General features: G+C 40.5%; 3 protein-coding genes across 3 annotated transcripts in view; all 3 read left to right on the forward strand.

Moving 5' to 3' along the window:
* frmpd4 (FERM and PDZ domain containing 4) overlaps positions 1 to 8,338 on the forward strand; it is a 35,327-nt gene extending 26,989 nt beyond the window's left edge. Inside the window, exons 11-17 of the mRNA XM_042495193.1 lie at positions 245 to 371; positions 1,374 to 1,463; positions 1,583 to 1,765; positions 1,943 to 2,066; positions 2,153 to 3,130; positions 4,326 to 5,534; positions 7,028 to 8,338. Of these exons, the coding sequence (XP_042351127.1) occupies positions 245 to 371; positions 1,374 to 1,463; positions 1,583 to 1,765; positions 1,943 to 2,066; positions 2,153 to 3,130; positions 4,326 to 5,534; positions 7,028 to 8,268 (3,952 nt within the window). The 3' untranslated portion in view covers positions 8,269 to 8,338. The remainder of the gene's footprint in view (positions 1 to 244; positions 372 to 1,373; positions 1,464 to 1,582; positions 1,766 to 1,942; positions 2,067 to 2,152; positions 3,131 to 4,325; positions 5,535 to 7,027) is intronic.
* Positions 8,339 to 10,598: 2,260 nt separating this feature from the next.
* On the forward strand, positions 10,599 to 14,126 carry tlr7 (toll-like receptor 7). The gene is made up of 2 exons (XM_042494460.1): positions 10,599 to 10,689; positions 10,959 to 14,126. Exons 1-2 carry the CDS (start codon positions 10,666 to 10,668, stop codon positions 14,106 to 14,108), a joined length of 3,174 nt encoding a protein of 1,057 aa, XP_042350394.1. The 5' UTR covers positions 10,599 to 10,665; the 3' UTR covers positions 14,109 to 14,126.
* Positions 14,127 to 14,151: 25 nt separating this feature from the next.
* LOC121948921 (toll-like receptor 8) lies at positions 14,152 to 21,693 on the forward strand. Its single transcript, XM_042494461.1, has 2 exons — positions 14,152 to 14,645; positions 17,352 to 21,693. The coding sequence occupies exons 1-2, from the start codon at positions 14,643 to 14,645 to the stop codon at positions 20,445 to 20,447; spliced, it is 3,099 nt and encodes a 1,032-aa protein (XP_042350395.1). The 5' UTR covers positions 14,152 to 14,642; the 3' UTR covers positions 20,448 to 21,693.
* The last annotated feature ends 3,920 nt before the right edge of the window (positions 21,694 to 25,613 follow it).

The raw sequence follows: 25,613 nt of genomic DNA on the forward strand, positions 1-25,613 counted from the left end.
TTTTTAATGAACCCAGAATGCTCTCAGACAATAAAACAATAATGATCTCACTAGTATTGTTCTACTGCAATGCCAGGAGATACATCCCGGCTGGTTAGTTAATAATTCTGATTGTACCCTGTCAGTTAGTCAATGTACCACCTCTGGGTGAAGTTAATCGATCACTCGTTCCAGAATGATGACTTGACTGTTGTCATAGTGATCGAGTGACCTTCTCCAATCTTTATGAATTGTGCGTCTGCAGGAAGGAGTGGGGTCTGGCGCTGTTCCTACCTCCTGCAGTGCTGTCCAGCATGAAAGAGAAGAACATCAAAAAAGCCCTCACTCACATCCTCAAAACCAACCAGAACCTGGTGCCGCCTGGTAAAAAGGTAGAGTGAGCTACCTCTTTCCTTTTTCTGCCTTCATTTCTCTCTCTCTCACTTTGCCTTTCACTACATCTAAAAAGACTCTTCACTGCCATCTGCTGGAGTGTTGGGTTACAAAAATACTGGTGCTGGGTGGTTGCTGCTAAACACAAGGTTCCTACAGTCATGGAAAACCCGAGAAAGTCATGGAATTTCACAATCACATGTTCCAGGCCTGGAAAAGTTATAGAATTCATAAAAATCATGAACATTTTGGAAAAGTCATGGAATTTGGTCATTTTCAATGAAACTGTTACGTAATCTTCCTTGGATAACCATCTATGTATTGTTACATAATCGCAAATTTATTTTCTGTATGTGACAGCGTAACATAGCTCTGAAATGTGCCGATGTGTGACAATGTTTTGTTTACCATCACGTGTGTTTCTGTCATTTTCTCCCAGAATTCTGTCTCTTCCTCCATTTATGCCAGCTACCTGAAATTATATCTGAATAGAGCTTAATATATTTTTATATTTTCTAAATCATTTTAGCCATTTGCTGATAGATGCACATATTTTTCCACTAAATTGCAGAGAAAATCAAGTCTTGGCTGAAGTGTAATTGACATATTACGCCTACTACCACTATTACTCTTATCATGATGGCTCACAGGTGGCAGATGCAGACATAAAATACAATGCTACACATTCACTGGGTTAAACAAGAAAGCTACTTTAACTTAGGTTACATGTAAAACATGCCATATTTATTCTTTTGTGACAAATTATAAACAAAACTGTAAAATTCCTTTCACTTTAATAGACTTGGATGATGTGCTTCCTCAGACAATCAAGTCAAAAACTGGGCAAATTTTACCTATTTAAACTCATTAAAGTCACATAAATATCATCTTATTGGCTTGTCATACTGGCAGAAATGTTAATTTTGGGCTGATACCACTGACAAATAATTTTAGCTTATATTTCCTCCTATTTCATGTGTCTTTGTTTCTCTCCATTCCAGCTAACTGCCCTGCAGGCGAAGGTTCATTATCTGAAGTATCTCAGTGATTTGAGGCTGTATGGAGGACGGGTGTTTAAGTCCACACTAATAGTGAGTTAAACCATCTTCTCACATTATATGCAACCGGCATGTGATACACAAACATGCAATTTCACATGGTGTTCATTTGCATGCGCTTAAATGTGCTAACTCTCTCTTCCCTTTTACAGCAAGGCGAGAAACACACAGAAGTGACATTGCTGGTTGGGCCCAAGTATGGCATCAGCCATGTGATTAACACCAAAACAAACTTGGTAGCACTTCTGGCTGATTTCAGTCATGTCAACCGCATTGAGATGTACACAGAGGATGAGAACAGGGTTAGAGTGGAACTACATGTTCTGGATGTGAAGGTTAACAAACACTTCTTTTTTTAAATGAATGCATGTGCTTACTGGTTTTGTGAATATTTTTTATCTTCACCCAAACAACAGCGAGTTTGTTCAGTAGTCATTATAGATTCATTCTACAGCCTTGCTTTCCTGTTTATTTTATGCTCATCGTCATCTGCTTATCTGCTTCTTTCACAGCCCATCACTCTCTTAATGGAGTCTGTGGATGCAATGAATCTGGCCTGTTTGACTGCTGGCTACTACAGATTACTGGTGGACTCTCGTCGCTCTATCTTCAATGTGGCCAAAAACACAGAAACAAGTACGTCTGAAAATGATCACAAGATGACTCAGCGGAATATGTTGTGTTGAAATAGACCTGTTTTATGTTTTTGTTCCTCTTTGCAGGCCATGCAGTAAGAGTGAAGCAGACCTACCAGGCCATTGAGTGTACATACAGCACACCCCACAAAGGATTCGAAGACAAAAACAACCAGAGGAGCAGCCAAGATTATTCTGACCCTGAGTGTGAATACCTTGACCACGGGAGATTTGAAGGCCAGCCAGTCTACATAACCGAGATCCACCAGCCCCAGCACTCGATGCACATGGCAGAGAGAGTAGAGTGCTGCAGAGTCCCTTGCTCCCAAACTTACCTCAATGTCCCCAGGCCCAAACCCCAAGACTCTTCCAGGAGTGCAAAGGTCTCCTTCATATTTGGAGATCCTCCTTTAGACAGTGTAAACCCCCAAAATCTGGGCTACCAGAGACTGATGGATGAGAGCCCAGAAATTCTAGACAATCACAGCCACATGTACAGGCGTCTCGAGGAGGACTATAAGATGATGGATGCCATAGAAGACGGGGATGAGTATCCGTACTCCACCAAAATCTTTGGTCCTGCTGAGTGCATCGAGGAGCCACTGCTGCATGATATCTGCTATGCAGAGACGACAGATGACGCAGAGGACGAGGACGACATCAGCTGTGAGGAGGACATGGTGATGAGTGACATTGACAAGCCTATGTTACTCTCACTCTCAGGGTCCAGCGATGACATCATCGACTTGACCTCCCTCCCTCCCCCGCCGGAGGGTAATGATGAGGAGGACAATGACGTACTGCTGCACTCTCTTAACCTGGCCATTGCTGCTCCTCCTCCCGGCTTCAGAGACAGCTCCGATGAGGAGGAGCAACAGGGAGCTGGGAATCGGGCCCAGGGGGCCTGCAATGATATCCCAGTGTCTCTGATAGATTCAGTGCCCACCCTTGGTGCAGAGGGCCATGGGGAGCCTCTAAACGATGCTGTAGTCTCCACCTTACAGGCACTTGAGGCCCTCGCTGCATCTGAGGAACAGAGTCCGGCACAGTCCGAGAGTAGCACAGGTTCTCCTTACACTATTGTTACGTTCATCCATTAACAGCACACATGTTCCAGCCATTCACTTTTAATTTGTCATTGTTGATTTTTTTTTTCAATAAAGCCCATTTTGTTCTATGTTTCCATTTGTGTGAGTATTTCTTCATTCATTTCAGCATACAGTTGTGTTCATTACATTCATTTTGTCAAGATTTATTGTTGTTTTGTGGATCATTTTGTTTGTTTTCTTGATATCACACTGCACAATATCAAATGTTGGTTGCTAATATTGAAAAAGTGAACAAATAATTTTAATACCTATCCATAGCAAGCTAATTTAAAGGCTTTATTCTCTCTCATTAGTACTTTTTTTTACTGAGATCTGGTATATCACTACTATGTCCCTTCTTTATGCCTCCTTTGCATTTTTACACAGACCCAAACATTGGTAGCATTATACCACTCCAGTATGCGATTTTAGACTACATGCCGGCACTGGGGGAGCAAACAAGGCATGACGGGTGTGTTGTGTAACACAACAGCATTGACGTCTAGTGTGACGTATCGCATACGCATCAGCAGCACTTCATAATCGATAACAATGGCATAACAAGGCAATAACAATCATTTACCATCTCTGTGACTTGGGGGCTGCTCTCGTCCTCTGCTCATAGTATAAGGATGCCCTGGACTTCATTGTTTATTTAATTTGCGGACATATACCTCGGCTGTTTTTCTTTCAGTTAGCTGCTCATTACTACATGCTGCTTTTTAAATCTCCCACAGTGGGTCACACACATAACACGTCAACAACACATCACACCCATCCTGCCCTTAGTCACATCCTACCAGCTGTCCTATCAATACTAAGACTGTTTTGGCACTGTTACTGCTTCCTGTGGTGGCTTAAATGCAAAACAACTCTATCCCCCCATTCTGTGATCGTACCTTTTTATACAGAACAGGGAGGGGGCAATACTCCTGCCTCAAACAGGCAGTGTAAAAGGGGCTAATATTTTAAATGACGTAACTTTCTAGTTTCCGTAATTGTCCGTGTAATTCCAAAGTAATCACTACTTTCACTCCTTTTCTCCCCCGCATTCTTAAAATCATTGTCATTTCTATGTCAAATGCATTTGACTCATTGCCTAATCTGTGATGTTTCTCATGTGCCTCAGACGAGGTTGTTAACAAAGTCTTTTGTCTTTCTGTGGTACACAGGTGTAGAAATATCACGAGCATTTAGTCCAGACTCCTCAGATTCTGGCAACGAGACAAATTCCTCTGAGATGACTGAGAGCTCCGAGCTGGCCACTGCTCAAAGACACTCGGAGAGCCACCTGAGGATGCACGCGGCCATGACAGAAGGGTACCATGCTGTGAACGAGGAGAAGGCAGAGGTCACTGCAGGTAGCGCTGGTGGCGCGAGAGCTATGCAGTACAACCCCCAGGAGCATCAGGATGAGGAGGCTAAATCATGTGCAGTCGCCTCCTCCCAGATTTTTCACTCAGATGGCGGTGAGATGGAGCCGGAAACAATGGAAATAAAATCAGTCAGTGAATACTTCACTAAAATGCACATGGGCTCAGTAATGAGCAGGCAGAGAGGGAAACAGAGGGAGGCTGAGAGCAGAATCCAAGCAGAGACCTGTGATTCCTCCGACAGATCTCACATGACTTCTCACGACTCAGTCAGAGAGGAACCCCCCCATCTTGTTGGGAAGTATAACGCTTTCACTGTGAGAGATTCCTACTACATGAATCAACTTGATCTGGGGCGAACTCACTTTAAAGATAGGCATCAAAAATGGCAGCAGAGAGCGCCGGCAAACAAAATGGCAGAAAATCTCGCTCCAGAATGTGTGAATGACTCACAGGCTTCCCACGCAGATAGGTTGACAGTCAAGGGAGAGAAACAGGATTTGGATGAAAGAAGCCAACAGTTAAATGCCCATCTCCTCTCGCCATCCAAAGGGCCCGTCCTCACAGAGGGAGATGCCGCTTCGCAGGACAATGAGCAGCAGCAAATTAAGATTCCATCATCAGAGCAAGATGTCACACGGTTATATGAATGCCACGTGAGCAAGCGCATGTCATCCATACAGAGCGAAGGCGTTCATTCTCTGCAGAGCTCACAATGTTCCTCTATAGACGCTGGTTGTAGCACAGGCAGCAGCAGCTGCGTCACTCCCATGGATTCTCCCCTTTGTGCCACAGACAATATGCATGTACTGTCCGAGTCTTCGCTCAAGGGGCTGAGTTATGTTACTGCCGAGGAGAAAGCTTATGGGGCCCCAGGTCAGGGGAGGGTTAGCCATCCAATGGACCCCACCCTGCTGAGGAAGATCCATGCGGCTACAAGTGCCGAGCCTGGGTTCGGGATAACACGGGATGGCAGTCACCGGATGCCCAAGATAAAAGAAACCACAGGTAAAACTAAACAGGAAGGTGCTCCCTCTTTTTTGTGTCTGAGTGCATGAAAGGAAGAAAAGGGAAATCTGCTTCAGTCACTCACTGCAAGCAAATATTAACGAAAATGTTTTTTAAATGTTCAGTTAACATATATTACAAAAACAAAAACAAACATTTTCTCATCTAGCTTGTTGCCATAAATATGTTTTATCGGAAAACATGACTAAGAGTCTAGATTCATGTTGCTGTAGCAGCTCTGTGAGGCTGTACTTGCGCACAGCAGTGCTTTAAACTAAATGTCAATGCCAGCATGGTAACATACTCAAAATGGTAATACTGACATTCTGAGGTTAAGCCATAAATGTTAAATAAAACACACTGAATGCTGGGTGTACGTCTATTGTGCATGGCCCCTTGAAGATGAGCAGTAGTAAAATTTGAAAATCCTAAGATAGTGAAGGAATGAGCCACCCTACTCTCCCTATGACAGGCTGGTACACGTTGCCTTTGTTGGTTGTATAGGTTAGGTTTAGGCAAGAGGAGTGACATTGGTCAGGGTTAGGGTTAGGGTAAGAATATCAGGGTCAACCAGAGGCAGAGTAAGGCGGGCCATTACTTCGCTATCATAAGATTTTAAAATTCTCTTCCCGCATGGCTGATAATCTTTACATTGTGATGACATCACAGATTTTTAAATCTCTTTTCTCAGCTTGAGGAAAGTTTTACAAATATAAAACCTCTACCAATAACTTATGGGCAAAAGTCATAATTGACCTGGTTTGCAGTTCAAGGTTTCCTGTGTCTTTGACAATGGTGGTCTATGGGGAAAATGCTTTTTGGGCTGCACAGGATTTTTTTTTGCTGCAATAACCGCAAGTGGTCACTGGGGAAAAAATGGAAGTAAGGCTAAATGACTTTTCTGGAGGCCTGGGTTAACAAGCAGATGTAAATTTTTCTTTTACATATCCTCCATTTTCATATAGTATGAGCCTGTATTTATGCATCATTTTTTGTTGTGCTCCACTACCTTTAAAATCTTTTCCTGCCCTTATTTTAGGATATATGTCGAGAACTAATCACTCATCTGACCGCCAAGTTTTTATTAGTTTGGAGAATCTGCTCAAGGAAACTTTTCTTGGATGCTTCTTCACAACTCCAGAACACTGCAAATTAGAAAGAGATGTCCCCAGCACTGATAGGCCTAATTAGCATTGCATGAACTTTTTTGGCGAGGGCTTAAATGTAACAGACATTCATTTATGTCTAAAAGTCCTGCACTCCAGCTTAAAAATGTCGCTTTTGTTCTTTGTTCATGTTTTTGACCATTTAAGAATTAAAATACATTTTGAATAAGAATGCAAATTCAAAGGAAAAGATACATATCATCATTGCTGTATATAAGTACTGTGTATAAATGTTATTATTGGCAGGTGTGAAACAGTTTATATGAATATGCTCGGTCAGAGAGATGCTTAACAGTTCTCTTTGTTTCCCTACTGCCCCTAGTGTAGCTTGCACACAGCTGAAGAAGGTTGGGGAAGAGTCATCTTTAGCTCTCTGTAATGAGACCAGTACCACCACCACAACCACGTCACCATCATCATTAAGAAGTAGCACAGAGCCCAGCGGGCTAACACAGGCCAGCCCCGAGCCCGACCCAAACGCCCTGGCTTTCCCCTCAAGCGGATCTTCATATGACACTAAAACAAGCAGCCTCAGGAAGCCACGCAGGGATCGGATGCTCAGGAGGAGCTGGAGCACCATAATGCCAGGTTCCAGGAGCTTAGAAGCACTGTTAGAGAAGACCAAAGCCACACTTACGAAGAAGAGTGGTGGTCAGAATTTCCAGTCTCAAGATCCCCCAAAAGTACAGAGGATATTCTTTGCCAAAACCTTGCCCAAGAGTTTTTCCCAGGGTTCAGTCGCCTCTAACTCATCTGGTGGAAGGCAGCAAAAAGGAGCCTCCCTGCTGCTGCCAGAACCTACAGCACCAAGGCTAGATGTAGGTACGTGGAGGTGCCGTGGACCGTTCAGTCACTGCTTCCTGCGGAGAAAGAAAAATGCTGATGGTGATGATGAAGGCAAACGGTTGCCCTCACACACTCTGTTCTCCGTCAGCTCGGTTTCTTTCAGTCGGGAGGAAAACGCAGTCTTAAAAGTGGACCATAAAACCAAGCAGAGTATCATGGCCGCAGCCACGAATGACATGAGCCTCAAAGCAAGGCTAGCTCGTGTAAATTCAATGAAGGGAAAAACCTACAGCCTTCACACAGGGTTCGCACTTGCATGCAAGGATGCCTTAGAGATGGCTGGCGTGTTGCGTTCCAGCGTCGGCCGCACGTCCAGAGGTGAGAATCGAGAGGTCAACGAGGCTGACATGGATACATCTGCCCAGCTACTTTTCATGCAGGCCAAAGTGCTGAGCAGCGCCTGCAGTCAGATGGGTGCAGAGTACAGCAGCCCTGAGGAGTTACTGCTCACTCTGACGCACAGCTTCCACACACTCTGCTGTCTGACGCAAGCCTGCATGTCACTCGTGGAGGGCCTGAGCATCGAGAGGGAGCGGCGCGAGGTGGTAGCCAAGGTGGATGAGGTCGTCATGAACTATGTGTGTCTGCTGAAAGCTGCTGAGGCAGCTTCGGGAAGCTCCCCCAGTGACCAAAGTGTGAATGCATTGACACATCACTCTGCCACCATGTCTGCTATTATAAACGCACTAACTCACTCACTGAAAACACTGCTCAACAAATAAACTGTTGTTATTTTTGTCCTGATTATTGATTTTAAAGCCATACATAAGAGACATGGGTTTAACAACCAATGTGAACTGCTGTGAAAAAAAAACTTGCCTTGTGTATACGATATTTTATTATGTAAAGTAAAAATAAAGTATAAATCATTAAAGTTTTAAATAGACTATTAAGGCCTCTATTAAGAAGCATATGACCCTTCTCTCAAGTATATTATCGAATATTATATTAAAGGGATTATTTTATTGATTTATTGGTTGTATTAAAGGTTTAACATGTAGATTATTACAACCTTATTAGTATCTTGTTTATAAATTGTAAGAATATATATTATGTTGGAGAAATGCATACACTATATACAGCTCTAGACAAATCATTGCACAGGACAAGATGTGATCAATCAAGTAACTCGTATGATTTTAATTTGCTGGATTTACCTTAATTTAATGAAAAATTTACACATGAACACTGAGTACTTTCCTGTTATTTTTTTGTCAACATCATTAAAAAGATTAAAACTTTTAAAAATTCTTCTCAAATTATTTTTGTCTGTGTTTTAATAAGCATTACTGTGACTCTGTTAATTAATAACTCCTCAAACACCACCATATGTTTTTCTAATTTTGCAGTGGGACATGCAAATTTATGATCATCATTACTCTTTTCAGTTGATCTCTGTGACATTAATAACACAATGATTTTTCTAAATTATATGAGTTTGCTCCTAAAACTGTGTTATTCACAGAGAAAAGTGGCTTGACCCATGTTTATTTTTATAACTATGTTTAATAATTCACAATTTTACCATTTTCTCAAGCCTGAGTGGTGGTAATGCTTTTTGCATTAATGATGATGATGGCCCATTTCACTTATGGGGCAGGAGAGAGTGTTTACATACCACTATGTGTGAGAATAGTCAAGCATCTCAGAGTTTACATCCATGCTAGCAGCTCTGGGAGGTTGCACTTAAAATGTTATTGTTAGCTTGCTATTTTGCTGCTGTTTATCAGGTAATATTTAACTCTTATCTAACTCTCTTAGCTCTGATTGTCTGCCATAATAAAGACAAAACAAAACTAGTCAGTCATCCTGAATTCTTCGAAACCTTACAATTTTGTCCAATCACCACAACTTTACTGCAAATTTGATGATTTACAACAAGTAATATCGCATTTCATTGTAGACCTGCGTGAAGCATATTGATTTAATCAGCCCCTCTCCTCTCTGTTTAGCATGAGACCACTGCTGCAGGATTGGAGCTCTGTGCCTGAGACAGACACACACACAGTGACAGTTTGCATCATACTGCTAATGTTACCCAACAGTTATTATTAACAGGTTTAATGACAGAATTGAGCTATTTTAGTGGCAGTGTTGCCTGCGAAATCCTGAAGGGACTGACAAGTAATTAGCCCATAAAAATTTTAGTACAGGGTAGAAAGTACAAGGTAGAATTAAAAAATGTCCTTGATCCTGCTACATCTTTAATTATAATCAATAATTACAATTAAATTAATTATAATGGATAATAATAATAATGATGATAATAATTATAATATAATATTGATTTATTGATTAATTATAATTGTGTTATTTGTCTAAAAATGTAAATAGTTATATGTTTCGTTACCCTCAAAATTATGGAATTATATTAACATATTTCTCCCAACACTGATCCTTGGAGCCCTGCTGGTAGCATGGCTAAAAAAAACTACTTTGTCATCGTGCCTTTTTCACTAAAAGAAAGAAGCTGATCAGGGGGATGCTTCTTCTACAACTACAGTGCCTGTTCCTGCATTGTGTTTCTCAGATAAAGGAGCCAAAAATATATACTGTCTGGACCGATCCCACGTGAGAATGAATGTTATTTTGGCGTAGAGCCACAAAGTGGCCAAAGATCAAGGAAGAAGATTCTGCCTGGTGCCAGAATAGCACGTTTAACATGTAAGATGGTAAACCAAAAACACAAGCATAGGTTTCACTTTCCCCTGCAAACTAACCAGAAATGAAACAGCTCTTTTTACTGTTAGCAGGCACAGAGTAACCCATAACCTCTCCAGCTGCACTGTCTGGACTATAAAAGCAAGACACAAAAAATCCTTGACCCCTCTATTCTAACGGACACCTCTTCATAGTCAGTTCAGCATAAACAACATTTTTTTCCCCCGTTCTATAACAAACACAATCTGTAAATAGTTATCAAGCACACATTGTAAAAGATGGAAGATTTTTATGTTTGTGGTATGAGACAATAGGGAAGTGATGCTGGCTGATTATACACACCATGGGCTAACCCAGCCACCTGTTACTTTCATCTCATCACCTTAGAGCTGATCAACAACATACACTTCTTTCAGCACTGAACCAACTTGACAGCAAGACTCGTAGCAGGACTTCTCATGTCAAAGATGTTCTTCCATCTGGTGAGTAACCATTATCGTTGTTCATATATTGTATTAGAATTGCATTTATAGGTAGTAAAGGGCTGTAAACCAAATGTAGAGGTGGAAAATGAAACGCTAACTTGTATCAGCTCCTAGTTGTATTATGAGGTAGCATATACTGTACATACCTTACTCAAAATGTTTATTTCGGCATGTGGTTCTTGTACTATGTGTGTAATCTCGATAACTATATTATCAGCTCTCCACCTGCATACATTTCTCAGTGAACCGCCTGTGTTTCTGTACAGATTTATGTGGCATTGCTGTGGTGTTGCCTCCCCACATCGACAGCTAGCGTTGCTTACCCCAAAACTCTGCCGTGTGATGTCAGTGAGGCCAACAACGGGAGCACGGTGACGGTTGACTGCACTGAGAGGAGCCTCAAAGATATTCCCCCTGGCATCCCCAGAGACACCACCAACCTGACACTCACCATCAACCACATTCCTAAATTAAACTCCACCTCCTTTCGTGGTCTGGAGAACCTGACTGAGATCGACATGAGGTGCAACTGTGTGCCAATTAAAATTGGGCCCAAGGACCGCATGTGTACTGAGAGTGTGGTTATAGAGGAAAACACCTTTACCAGCCTGAGGAATCTGCGAGCATTGTATCTGGATGGCAATCAGCTCTCCAGTATACCTAAAGGCCTGCCTTCAAACCTGATCCTGCTGAGTTTGGAAGTGAATCACATTTATAATATTTCCAAAGCAAACCTCTCTGACATCAGAAATATTGAGATGCTCTATCTCAGTCAGAACTGCTATTACCGTAACCCATGTAATAATTCCTATGCTATAGAGGACGATGCATTTTTACAGCTTAGCAACTTAACATTGTTGTGTCTAAAGTCAAACAACTTATCCTTTATTCCACATCAACTCCCCACAAGTCTGAAGGAGTTGTACCTCTACAATAACAACATTCAAAATGTCACTGATGACGATTTCAAAAACTTGACAAACCTCGAGATTCTAGATATAAGTGGGAACTGTCCTCGATGCTACAATGCTCCTTTCCCATGCACCCCGTGTCCAAATGACTCCCCACTTAAAATCAGCAAGGATGCTTTTAAAATGTTGACAAAACTAAAGACGCTCCGCCTACATAGTAACTCTCTGACATGCGTGTCATCTGAGTGGTTTGCCAGCATGAAAGACCTGAGGGTGCTTGATCTCTCATCTAACTTTTTAGCAAAAGACATTGTAGACACACGCTTCCCACAATTCCTGGACAAATTGGAAGAACTGGACCTTTCGTTTAACTATGAGCTTCAGAAGTACCCTAAAACACTGAGGCTAAGCTGCTCTTTCTCCGCCCTCAAATCCCTTCGAATTCTCAGACTGAAGGGATATGTGTTTCAGCAGCTAAAGCCAGAGAGCATTGCTCCTTTAAAGCATCTCACAAAGTTGGAGGTCATAGATCTGGGTACAAACTTTATTAAAATGGCCAACCTCAGTATTCTGATGGAACTGAAAAGCTTTAAAATAATCAACCTGTCTGACAACAGAATATCATCCCCCTCTGACGGCCAAGACGCTGTTGGTTTCTCTGGGGGAGAGACCTTGGACTGGTCTCCCATGTCAGCTGGAGCTCAGTACGGAAATAAGGAAGTGAGAGAAATTCATTACTTCAGATATGATGAATATGCACGCAGCTGCAAATACAAAGATAAAGAACTTGGAACTGTTGCATCCTTCGTCAACAAGAAATGTAGTAAGTTCGGCAAAACCCTGGATGTGAGCAGAAACAACATATTCTTCTTGCATTCCAGATTTTTAAATCTTGAAGAGCTGAGATGCCTGAATCTGTCAGGGAATGCAATGAGCCAAAGTCTGAACGGCTCTGAATTTTCCTATCTGACTAACTTACAATATCTAGACTTTTCCTGGAATCGCCTGGACCTGCTCTACTGCACTGCATTTCAAGAGCTGAAAAATCTAGTTGTCTTGGATATAAGTTACAACAACCATTACTTTGAGTCAGAGGGCTTGACTCACATGCTTAACTTCACTAGAAACTTGAAAAAGCTCAAGATATTGCGCATGAACCACAACAAGATCTCTACTTCCACTAACACAGAGCTGGAGAGTGAATCTCTGGAGAGGTTGGAGTTCAGAGACAACCGGTTAGACATGTTGTGGAGAGACGGGGACATCAGGTATGCCAATTATTTCAAGAACTTAACTAATCTGACTGTTCTCGACATCTCTCATAACAATCTCAATTTTATCCCACCTGAAGTGTTCAGCGGTCTGCCGGACAAACTGTCTGAGCTCTACATCAAAAATAACAAACTAAGAGATAAATCCTTTGAATGGGGAAAACTACAACTTCTACAATCTTTGGAAGTCTTAGATCTCAGTGGCAATAGCATAACTACTGTTCCATCCATGCTGTCAGCAAGCTGTCCTAAATCTCTCAAGAAGCTCCATTTACAAAGAAACCAGATTGTGGCACTCACGCCAGATTTCCTCAAAGGTGCCTACAACTTAAAATATCTGGATCTTAGTTTTAATCACATACAGCACATTGACAGATCAAGCTTTCCAGATGATGTTGTGGATCAGATGGACATGCTGCTTCTGCACAACAATGCATTCCTGTGCACATGCAATGCCACTTGGTTCATCACATGGCTCAACAGGACCACAGTAACCATCCCCAAACTGGCCACGGATGTTACTTGTGCAAGTCCAGAGGCGCAAAAAGGTCATCCCGTGATCTCAGTGGACCTCTTGGCCTGCCAGCACAGCTACCTGTCAATCATCCTCTACACCCTCATGACTTCCCTCGTCCTCAGCTTCCTCACCCTGTCAATCTCCAGCCATCTCTTCCTTTGGGACGTCTGGTACATTTACCACTTCTGCAGGGCAAAGCTCAAGGGTTACGGCCGCTTGTACTCCCAAAGCTGCGCCTATGATGCCTTTGTGATATACGACAAGGACGATGCCGCAGTGTCAGAGTGGGTGATGAAAGAAATGTGCGCTCATCTGGAGGACCATGGGGACCGTCGCCTGACGCTGTGTCTGGAGGAACGGGACTGGATCCCGGGATGCCCCTTGATTGACAACCTTTCCAAGAGCATCCACAACAGCAAGAGGACCGTGTTCATTCTCACCAACAAATATATCAAGAGTGGCAATTTTAAGACAGCTTTCTACATTGCCCACCAAAGGCTAATGGATGAAAAAAATGACGTTATCGTGCTGATCTTCCTGGAGAAAGTACCTTGCAATTCAAAGTATCTGAGATTAAGGAAGAGACTGTATAAGCGCTCTGTGCTGGATTGGCCAACAAACCCCCAAGCCCAGTTGTATTTCTGGTTCAGCCTGAGAGGTGTATTAGCGACTGAAAGTCACAAGCAATACAACAATCTCTTCAAAGAGACACTGTAAAAACAATATACTGTCAAACTTAGTTCCTCCTTTCACTTGCTCTGAATGTACTTCTTTAAATGTGTGAATAGTGAACAACCAAGTTAAATGAATGTTATACTGATGACTTATTGTGTGCTAATTTTAAATCCACTGCTTACTGTCACTCAGTAGGGAACTGGCTGCCCCTCTTTGCCATCTTCACAGAGAATTATAATTTTAACTTTGTCAGAGATGGCAACAAAGCTGTCAACATATAATGAAAAAGGGAAATGATACAATGCACTTCTTCAATTTACTTGCAACGTCTGTCACAGTGCCTTGTAATGAGAATCAGCCGCTTTGTTGCTTTCGTTGGACTTCAGCAAGAAGGGGATTTTCTCTTTATTTAATGTGCATTTTACACTGAAGATTAAGAACACAGATGACTTGATGACACAACACAGATTTTTTTTTCTACAAATAGTTCAATTTTAGTGTTATCAGAAAGCAAAGTCACCTGTTTTTCAAGGCTGTCATTCAAGGATTAAAAGGAATCAATACAGTGTATGCAAAATGGTGAGTTTTTTTTGATACAAGTACATTTTTAATCTTTGCTCCATGTATTGCAGATAGTTTTATCTTCTGAAAATTAAATGTTTTATTCATCAGGTAATCAGATGATCAGAAGCTTCATTAGCGTGCATTATGGAATGACTAGTTACCTGAAATCTAACCTGATGTTTTTGTAATAAAATCTATAACGATTTTATGCTCCTCTGATGAACTGATCTTTCCAAGACTGACTTGGTGTCAATGTGTATATACTTATTTGACTCAGAAAACTGATTGTTGACTGACTGTTTTGCATTTTTGAAAATGTAGTGTTTCACAGTAAATGCAGCACATTAAAGTTTACTCCACTTTTTATAGTTCTTTATTTTTTTTGTATTTTATGCATATTTTCTTTTTCAGTTTAGCTACAAGTATTCCAGAGTCTTTATTAGTTTCCGTATTAGAGTCCGTATTAGTTTTATTTATTTATTTTCTTTATCATAATATGGTGGGTTTTTGTCAGGGAAAAGATTCAAGAAGTTCAAATTGGGTATAAAAATACAAACTACACTTTGTGAAGGCAATCGACTCACAGTCATGTAGACATCCAGTCTCAATAAACAGATGCATCATGTCTCCTCATGCTGTTTGTGCTCACAAATTTAGGCAAACTGATAAAATGCTAAATGAAAGACTTCCTGTATGTTTTAACTTTAGTTTATTTTAGTTAGCTTTGTACATTGCTTGAGTTAATTGCTTGTTAGTTTCTATTTTCATTACAGTTTGGGATTGTACATTGTTTGTCCATATTTCACAGTCTCCAGTTCCAGGCTATGATACATGGTGTGATTTTGTGGATTAAAAACAACAACAACAACAACAAAACATGCCTTTTAATTTCACTTTTGCAGTTCTGAGGGTTATTTAAAATAAATTAAAAATGCAACTATTTAAAAGTGAATGTCCCTCTTTTAAGCCAAATTAAAAAAACATTACTCCCTCCCCAGTGCTTAAAAAAGTATCTAAAGTGTCTCCACTGTTTTGCACCACAGCTTTTTTTTCACCCTTAGTTTTAGTTTATTCTTATAATAATAATCTTAGTTTACTCACTAAAAAAAAAAACTATATCAAGTCATCTTTATTCTATCAGTTTTTAGAGCGTAATAGTGAAAACCCTTGTAAGTAGTGGTTTTCTCACTGGTAGGGTGATCGCTAACTCATGCTGTGAGTGTGCAAAATTACTCGGATCTGTACAACCTTATTTTAAATGTGAAAAATACAATGTGTCAGGCTGACATCTTGTTAAATCTGTCTAAAATAATTCACGGGACATTTACAATATTTTCCTTTGATGGACAGGTGCAGACATATCTCACTCACTGCTGGCACAAGCTGCCCAAATATATAAATGTGATACTTTAAACAACCTACAATTATTTAATGATAAATAAAGGAAAACATGGATGTGAAGTTAGACTATGTACCTTTGGAGGCAGGAATAACTTTCTTACTTAAAAGTATGCAAAACATACTTTTTCTTTCTTAGTTCAGTACACTCAGGGGTTTTGTTGCCACGGCCTTACTTGGTCTGGTATAGTTTATGGTGGTTAATATTGTTTAGATTGCTGTGTATCTGACATTGCTGAATCAATTAACTGACTTTTTCCTATACCCTTGCTACTGTTGCAGGAGCTTTAAAGGGGAACTACACACTTGTTTTTCTGTGGGTCTTAATTACCTGATCTGTAGTTTTGAGTGCAGCTTGTTTTCATAAAAATTTATTGAACTTTTTTGATCCTTGAAAATAACATATTTAAATTCAAAACAAAGGCAGAGGTCCCCTTTAAGTATTCAATAGCCTCTGAGCAACATATTTGGCTTTAAGGAGTTAACAATTATTAATTTAAAATGCCAAGAGCAGTTTTTCTAGTTGCGTGATATTTAAACTACAGAGTGCTGCCACCTGCTGGATATCAGTGGTACTTGAGGGATATATTCAAAATGTGCGAAGCCTGTCCAAAAAATAATTGGCTACCCATATGGACATTGAAATAGGTTTTGCTTGATGTAATCATTCAGTCTGACTGCTGATTTAAAGGGTAAGTTTGGTATTTTCCAACCTGACCCAAATTTTGCCATGTTTTTGTGTCTAAGTGACAAAGGGAGACAACATTCATTAAGGTTGGTTCAGTATTGAGTGAGAGCCCTTCAGCCAGCAGTGGTGAAACTGCTGTAATGTAAATACTTGGAGCATCTGCTCACCATCACTTTATGTTCACAGTAATTTCTGCATGATAAATGCTTTTTTATGCTTTTTATTATTTAAAGGTCATTTTAAATCAAATTTAAGGCGGATTTTTGGACAAACCACCTTTTCCTTATTTGATCATTGTAAGGATGAAAGTAAATGATGTATATGTGGTCGTGTAGAGGTAGGATTTATGTGGAAATATGCTTATTAGAGTGAGTTCAATTAATCTACACTTTGCCAACAGGTAAGAGCAAGTATAAAGTAAAAGACATAAAGACGTTCAGTGGTTGGTTTCAAAATTCAGAACATCAGACATGTGGACGTTCACACAGAGGAGCTTGACTAATTTTGGCTAAAGAAATTCAGAAATTGATTAATGAATTTAGATAAAATGTTTGATATGTAAACAGTATTTTTATAGCTTACTGACTATAAGTTAAAGTCTGAGTCCTTTCACTAATTCTGTTGTTTATCTACAGTTCATCACGTGTTGGATGCACTTGCTGCTGTTCTGTTTGTGTTGCCATCATGAGATCCAGCCTGCTGTGTGCAAACCTTTGTGGATGTCCTCTCAGTTCCCCTGTGATGTCACAGCCAACAATACCTCCAATACCACTAAGGTCCTGTTTAACTGTAAAGGGAGACGCCTGCATGAAGTACCTTCTGGGATAACCAGTAATGCAACTGAGCTCAACCTATCAGAAAATTTTATACATAATATTTCTGTTGTTTCATTTTCCAACCTGCTGAATCTGACTGAACTGGATCTTAGCTGGGCAAACAAGAACAAAGCAGTGATCATTGCTGCAAATGCTTTTAGAAATCTGACAAAACTGCATGGACTGAGACTGACTGGCAATTGTCTGAATGAAATTCCCAGAAACCTCCCTCTCAGCTTGGAAATCCTTGAGCTTACCAATAACCAAATTATGCATTTGGATAATAGGAGCCTCGCTGGTGTAACAAACGTGACACAATTACGGTTATCCAAAAACTGCTTCTTCTGGAATCCTTGCGGGAAATCTGTGAGGATTATGGACAATAGTTTTGCAGTTATGACCAAACTGCAAAATCTGGATTTGTCCTTTAACAACATAACTCAAGTTCCCAAAGGATTACCTCAGTCATTAAGAGTGTTAACGCTGGCTTCTAATGCTATACAGGCCATATCTAAAGATGATTTTCTTAGACTAACAAATTTAGAAGTCCTAAAAATACAAGGGAACTGTCCCAGATGTCATAATGCTCCATATCCATGTGTTCCTTGCAAAAACGGTTCTCTTGCCATCCATCCTGAAGCATTTCAAAGTCTACAAAAGCTTGAGACACTCAACCTTGGAGGAAACTCACTGACTTACCTGAATCCCTCCTGGTTTGAGAAGCTGAGCAAGCTTAAACAGTTGTTCCTGTCATTTAACTTCTTAATAAAAGCAATTACTAAAGAGGCAACATTTCTAAGATATCTCCCAAGGTTAGAAAGAATGGATCTATCGTTCAACTTTGCTCTCAAGTACTACCCTCTGACATTAAATCTATCAGAAGAGTTTTCACATCTCGTGTCACTCAGAACGTTGCACATGGAGGGGTTGGTCTTCCAGAATATCGGACCGGGCACGCTCAAACCTCTGTACGAGCTCAAAAATCTGTCTGCACTGAATCTAGGGACTAACTTCATTATTCACTCCGATTCCACTATATTCAGCAAATTCCTGCGTCTGAAAATGATATACCTTGCAGAAAACAGGCTGTACCCCATTCCAGTGAAAAGTCCCCCTGATCCAAGTGATGGATACAATCAGAGGTCAGACCTTTCTATTTCACCGTTCATCAGACCCCATCCGAAAGATTTCATTTACGAACTATCACGTGGCTTCATCAAGCAAGAGTGTTTTGAGTCTGGACGAGTGCTAATCCTTAGCTCAAACAATCTGTTCTTCATTTCTCCAAAGCAATTTGAGGGCTATGGCGATATTGCGTGTCTCAACCTGTCAGGAAACGGATTTTCAGCAGCACTTAATGGAACAGAGTTTTCTATGGTGCCCAATTTGACGTACCTGGACCTGTCATTCAATAAAGTGGATCTGGCCTATGGCAATGCCTTCAAAGAACTACAAAAACTAGAAGTGCTAGACCTCAGTAACAACCCTCACTACTTTAAAGCATTTGGAGTAACACGTAATTTAAATTTTACAAGAAACCTGCCTGCTCTAAGGGTGCTGAATATGAGCCATAATGCCATTTACACATTAACAACAAAACAGATGTACAGCAAATCATTAACAGAACTTCGATTCACAAATAACTATCTTGGGAATCTTTGGAAAGAAAGAGATGGCTCGTATAAGATGCTTTTTACTCATCTTACTAATCTGACCATTTTAGATATCTCCCACAACAGCATTGCAAAGATTCCAAACAATGTTTATGAACATTTGCCACGTAACCTCACCAAATTACACATAAGTCACAACTCACTTACTGATTTTAACTGGGAAAAACTCAAGTATTTCCATCAACTCCAAATGTTAGACCTGAGCTTCAATTCTTTATCTAACATAACAGGTATAAACCCGAATGCCACCCTCACTTTGACTTTCCTCGACCTGAGTCATAATCACATTTTCCACTTGGACAGTGGGTTTCTAAACGGTGCAAAAAGCCTTGTAAATCTGAGCCTGAGCAACAACAAACTGACTATCATCAATCAATCAACCTTTCCACCGAGACCTGAATCTCAGATTCAGACTTTGTTCTTGCAGAGAAATCCATTCCAGTGTACTTGTGATTCTTTAGATTTCATTCTGTGGATTGAAAACAGCGACATAAAGATCCCCAGACTAACCACTGAGGTGACATGCGCCACACCAGCAAACAAAAAGGGGAACGTTCTGATCTATTTTGACATCAATCAATGTGTAAATAATGGTCTGGCATTCTCGATCTACATTCTCACAACTCTCTTCATTGTTGGTTTTATGTTTGTGGCAACTGTTGCTCACTTATTTTACTGGGATGCTTCCTATGTCCTACACTTTATAAAAGCAAAACTGAAGGGATACAGATCCTTGAACTCGACAGAAGGAGTTTATGATGTCTTTGTAACCTACGACACCACAGATCCACATGTCTCTGAGTGGGTGATGAGAAACCTGCGAGTTAAACTAGAAGAGGAAGGAGAGAAGCATCTTCCTCTGTGTCTGGAGGAGAGGGATTGGCCCCCCGGAGTCCCACTAGTGGAAAACCTCGCTCAAAGCATCCTGTACAGTCGCAAGACCCTTTTTGTCTTAACGGAGGGCTACGTTAAGACCGGGGTATTCAAGTTGGCAATGTTTCTGGCCCACCAAAGACTGCTTGATGAAAACGTGGATGTGATCGTGCTGCTGCTGCTGGAGCCGGTCTTGCAGCACTCTCACTTCTTGCGGCTGAGGAGGAGGCTATGTGGGGAGAGTGTTGTGGAGTGGCCAAGAACAGCTGCAGCTGAGCCCTGGTTTTGGCAAAACTTGAGGAATGTGGTCAGAGTGGACAACCAGGTGATGTACAACAAGACGTATTCAAAGTACTACAGCAGCAAGTGAACCTGATGGTGACTTTAAACTTTGGACTTCAAAATGTGGACAATAATATGTTTTTAAAACTCTTGGTCATATCAGCACTGATGTGGTCCATCACAACTTTTATCACTTTGACTGGGGCTAATTATATTTTACAGTGATAATGAATGCCTTGTAATTTGTATGCAAAGATTATATACATAAAAAAAATCTGTTTAAAAAAAATGCCATTTGGAGATGTAAAGTTTTCAGTCTGTTATGTGGTCTCCATCTCACCTACCCAAAATATCTTTAAGGTCACAAGTTCAACCAAATACAGCGAAATTTATTGTTAAAATAAAATGTGCTGCATTCTCCTTTATTTTAAAGGGGAACTACGCCCATTTTCAAACTTCACACATGCCATTCCTATAGTCCAAGACAATGATTCTCAAAGTTTTTACATCACGTCTCACCTCATAAAATATTAGACTCCATTAACCACAACAATGACCACCATTAAAATACAGTAGCGTAGGCATACAGCTACAGATAGTTCACACAGGAGGAAGGATTATTTCTAATTAGAAGATGTTTTATAGTTGACTGTTGCCACAGTCACGCTGTATGAAGGATTAGCAATACAACTAGCATATAAAGCCTTCCACATAACTCATCAGGTGCTATTAGCTGGCACTTCTTAAGTAACTACTATTGTCTTTATTCAGTTTCAACAAGGCTGCTCGAATTATTCTTCTTCTGATACGCACTTTTTCACAACAGCTGTCATTTGGAGCCATGATTGCAGTGTTTTTAAACCATTCATTTTACCTGCGCTTACAAACTTGTCATCAAAGCTTAGCTTGTAACTAATCATTGATGTATGAGCGTGCTACATTCATGAACATGACTATAGCATGCTGATATTAAAACAAAAATATTACAGGAAAGGCTAAACTTATTTCAGGGATCTCAAAGTTTAAACATAATATCATTTGTAGTATTTTGATGGCATTATATATATCTAAATCAATTTATTACATTTAAAAAATATATGTATTTCCCTGTGTACCACTAACAGGAGCTCACAAATCACCAGTGGTACTCATACCTTTGGGAACCAGTGGTGTAACACAGTCCAAAAATATTAGTAAACAACAACTCTCTCAAATCCAGACGTGGGGGGCTTGATATTGTTCCTTAAATCCTTTAAGTGGAAAAAAGCTCTCATATGTCTTCAAGTGTAAGGTAGGCTCCATTTTCATAGGTTGGTGTATCTTACAATAAAATAAATTTCATAGTACTCAAAATTCAGAGTGCTTGCTTTTTTATTGCCAGTATTTACTTTTACTTTTACTTTCAATAGCCTAGTTAAGTACATTTGAAATAATAAAACTACTACTTAATTAAAACTACTTAATCTACTACTGGTGTGTTTCAACAATAAAAAATAATAATAATTATTATTATTCATTTATTTTTTAAAGGTCAGCATCAACATTTCCCTGTTATTACTTTGTTTGCCCGCAAGATGTCGCCCCTGATACATTTTTAATAAGGCGCTTAGTGCAAGTTAAAAGTCAACTCATGTCTCACTCATAAATCACCCTAAAGTCTGCGTTCGCGTTTGGCACGAGCAAACATCAAGCACCGATGTGATGCTGGAGACGCCTTCTTTTTAGACGGAAGAAGAGTGACAGGGTGATATCAATCACCTAATCTGATGCAAGTAGTCTCAATGGTTTACCTCCATAAATGCACAGACGTGACTTAATGTAAAATATAAATAAAGCTCATCCAATACGCTTAGATTAAAAATAAAAAATATATTTGTCCAAAAGCAAGCTTTGGAGACAGTGGGCGTGGCGTCAGAGGAATATTTGCATGCTGCGCAGTATTTATAGTGTGATTGCCACTGCAGCCATCACTCTGCTCCTGCGCCAACGTGCCGTTCGTCGTGTTAACTCCTCTGACTAAAACACAGGTGAGCGCGTCTGCATCTTTATTTTATAATGCACACAGTTATTTTGAGCCTGCTTTTCTTTAATGATGTAGTGACGTTTCTCCTCGTCGTCTCACAATGTCTCGGCTCATTATCAGGCTGTCATCTGCGCGTGATGTGTTTAAAGCTGCTGGAATTTCTCACATTTAAGCAAAGAAATGCTGCAGCGTATCTAGAGGGCATAACGTATTGTGTTTTTTCTTGTGTAGTTCATGAAGCCAAACAAAGGCTGCATGCTGTGTCAGAAACATGGATGATGCGTTTGACTTTACAAGTTAAATCTCACATTCAGTGCATGTGCGTTGCCTTTTTTGAGTTAATTGTACAGAGGGGGTGGGGGGTCTGTAGTTTTAGGCGGTCTGCTCGTGTAGATTGCGTTAAAGGGCGGTGGCCCTTTGGCTGCACGCGTCCACTAACCGCCACAAAGCGTTTCTCAAGTCAGCCGCTGATAAACACTAGCCCACGCAGCGTGATTTGCATTAACGTAATTGTTGTTCTCAACCTTAAGTTTCTCTAAATGAGGCAGATCGTGTAAATAGCCCTTCAAGAGATGTTAATTCTGACCTCTGTCTGTCTTCATGTACAGGTGTGCTCTCAGCTGAATTACAGGACAGCACAGCTAACTTTTCTGTTCTGTTTTAGAGCATCCGCAGACATGAGTGACAAACCTGACATCTCAGAAGTTGAATCCTTTGACAAGACCAAGCTAAAGAAAACGGAAACTAAAGAAAAAAACACACTGCCAACCAAAGAAAGTACGTGCTCTTCCTTGTGACCTTAATCCATAATATTTAGTTGCTGTGGTCAACACCCTTTGGAACTAATGTTACAAACTTGTTTTTCTTTTGCAGCCATTGAACAGGAGAAGACAGCCTGAAAAACAGATCTCCTTTGCCCTGTACATTCCACATGCCTTGCCTTTTTCCAACCTATTCCAACATGCATTCCATGTTGAGGTATTTAATCATCCACAAAAGGATGGCTGTAAGACCACACACTCGCGTAGATGTCCCCCTGTACAGTGCGAGTGCGGCTTGATGTCACCGTGGGTTCCTGGCCACCTGTCGCTGTGGATTCATCTCCAGTGTGGCATCTTAAGAGCAGCATTATGCCATGACACAGCTGAGGGACCTACACTTCCTAATTTGTAACCCTACTCTGGCCACTTGTGAATGCTCATGTTGCAAGCAGTGTGTTTTGTAAAAAAAAAAAAAAAAGAAGAAGGAAAAAAAGAAGTGGAATGCACAAGTTTGTTAAATATGCAAAATAAAAAATGTAAACTGACATGAATGTGTTCTCGTGATTTTTCATTGTAGGATTTTCATAGCACCCACCCTTGGTTATAAGGCTAAACATCAAGCAGTGAAGTGTGGCCTGCTGTGAAGACCATGTAATGCTATGGAAAGCTGCGGTGGCCACTTAATTTTGCTGCTAAGTGCAGCCAGACTAAAATTTGGAGTCCTGTGACAATATTAGAATTTCTCGCCTGAAATGTGTTAACATGCCTCCTGGCTGCAGAAAACCAATTATAAGCTACACTTTGTAGCTGCTTGGTGATGTCAGCATAAAGAGCCAGTTAAAGTCACAAACTGGTCATGAATTCATCTTAATGTTCAGTAACAGCATGGGAGCACTTTGTAGGCGTTGCAGCTGTCTTTAGTGCCAGCACAGTGAAGTTATCAACTGACCTAAAAAGCACCGACACTGCAGCTAAATGAACAGCTTGCTCCATTTTGAAGCCACACTCATTTTGGAATATGAGTAAAAATGACAGATCTCATGTAAGGGTAAATGTAATGGCTGACACTTTCGTCACATACAGTGTTTTTGTAAACTGTGTCTGTCAACAATGCCAAAATACACAAGTATGACTGAAGTCTGCTCAAAGCAATGGCTCGCATTCTGGAATGACTAGTGTTGAACAAATCTTAGGACATGCTGCTTCATGAAGCTTTAATTTTGACTCCAGACGCAAACTTATCCTGTGCAACATGCTAAGGAGAAAAACAGCCAGCCTTACAGAAATGCAGTCCTGTCTAAACCTGCACAATGCACTCAAAAATTTCCTTCCCTGCAGGAGCACATCCCCGGTCCCTCCCCACTCTGCCTCCAGCTGTAGGTGCAGCAGCTTAACACTGGGAGAATCTCTCCTGCCTGATAAGACAAGTCACATCTCGTCAAATGGACCTCGGGTGTTGGATTTGGGCTTAGCATTGTGTCTCAATTTCACAGTTTGTTTATGTTGCAGACGTGGATCAAACTGATTGACTCTTTAATGGCTAATAAGATTTTAATCAGCAGCTGCAGAATTCAAACTAGCTTTAAAATGGTTACTGTGGGTGTCATACAGGATAAACTTACAGTAATTTGTGTTTGTGCTGCTGTCAAGTGTGGGTACCCCCTGATGCCCTGTGCTGTACTCACATACGGCAGGTACACACTGAATAGACTGGATTTTTTTTTTTTTTTTTAATGTATTTTTGATCAGAAAGATATTTTTGTCAACTTTCAATCGTACTCCACTACATTTCCCCTGTGCATCTCAGTTACTTACTTCAAACCAGGGGAGGAGTGGAAGGAAGGAAGGGATCCTTTCAGTTGTAAAAGAGACCTTGCTTTTCTTCAAATGTATTATTTTAAAGGTATGTCATGAATAAGTAAACATACTTTTCAAAATTCTGACTGCTTGCTTTTTTATTACCAGCACTTACTTCTACTTTTACTTTGAATACTTAAACACATTTAATATCAATATTTAAGTACAGTCACAAACAGTACAGTATCAAAAGTAATTTTGATACTTAAGTACAGTAAATGTCAGATACTCTTGGTCTTTTACTGAAGTAATATTGTAAAAAGTGACTTTAACTTCTTCTAAAGTCGTTTTCTGGTAAAGTATCTGCACTTTTACTCAAGTATGGCTTTCAGGTACTTCATCTACCACTGCAGTGATCATAACATAGGGTAAGTAAGCATGAGCTTCGGTCTTGGTGACCTCATTGAATGTGTAAATCACAGCACTGACGAGGCTGCGCTGTTTGGAGGCTGTCACCTGAAAAAGTATAATTAACTATTTACAGAGAGAGAAAAAAAAAGAACCTGGTCTACCTCATTCTGCAGCACACGGGCGACAGCTGTATCTTATGTGGGGAGAGAGAGAAAGAGAGAGAGAGAGGGGAGAGAGATTATGTAACTCCAATGTCTATAGA

The sequence above is a fragment of the Plectropomus leopardus genome, chromosome 10, assembly GCF_008729295.1.
Source record: "Plectropomus leopardus isolate mb chromosome 10, YSFRI_Pleo_2.0, whole genome shotgun sequence".
Classification (NCBI taxonomy): Eukaryota; Metazoa; Chordata; class Actinopteri; order Perciformes; family Serranidae; genus Plectropomus; species Plectropomus leopardus.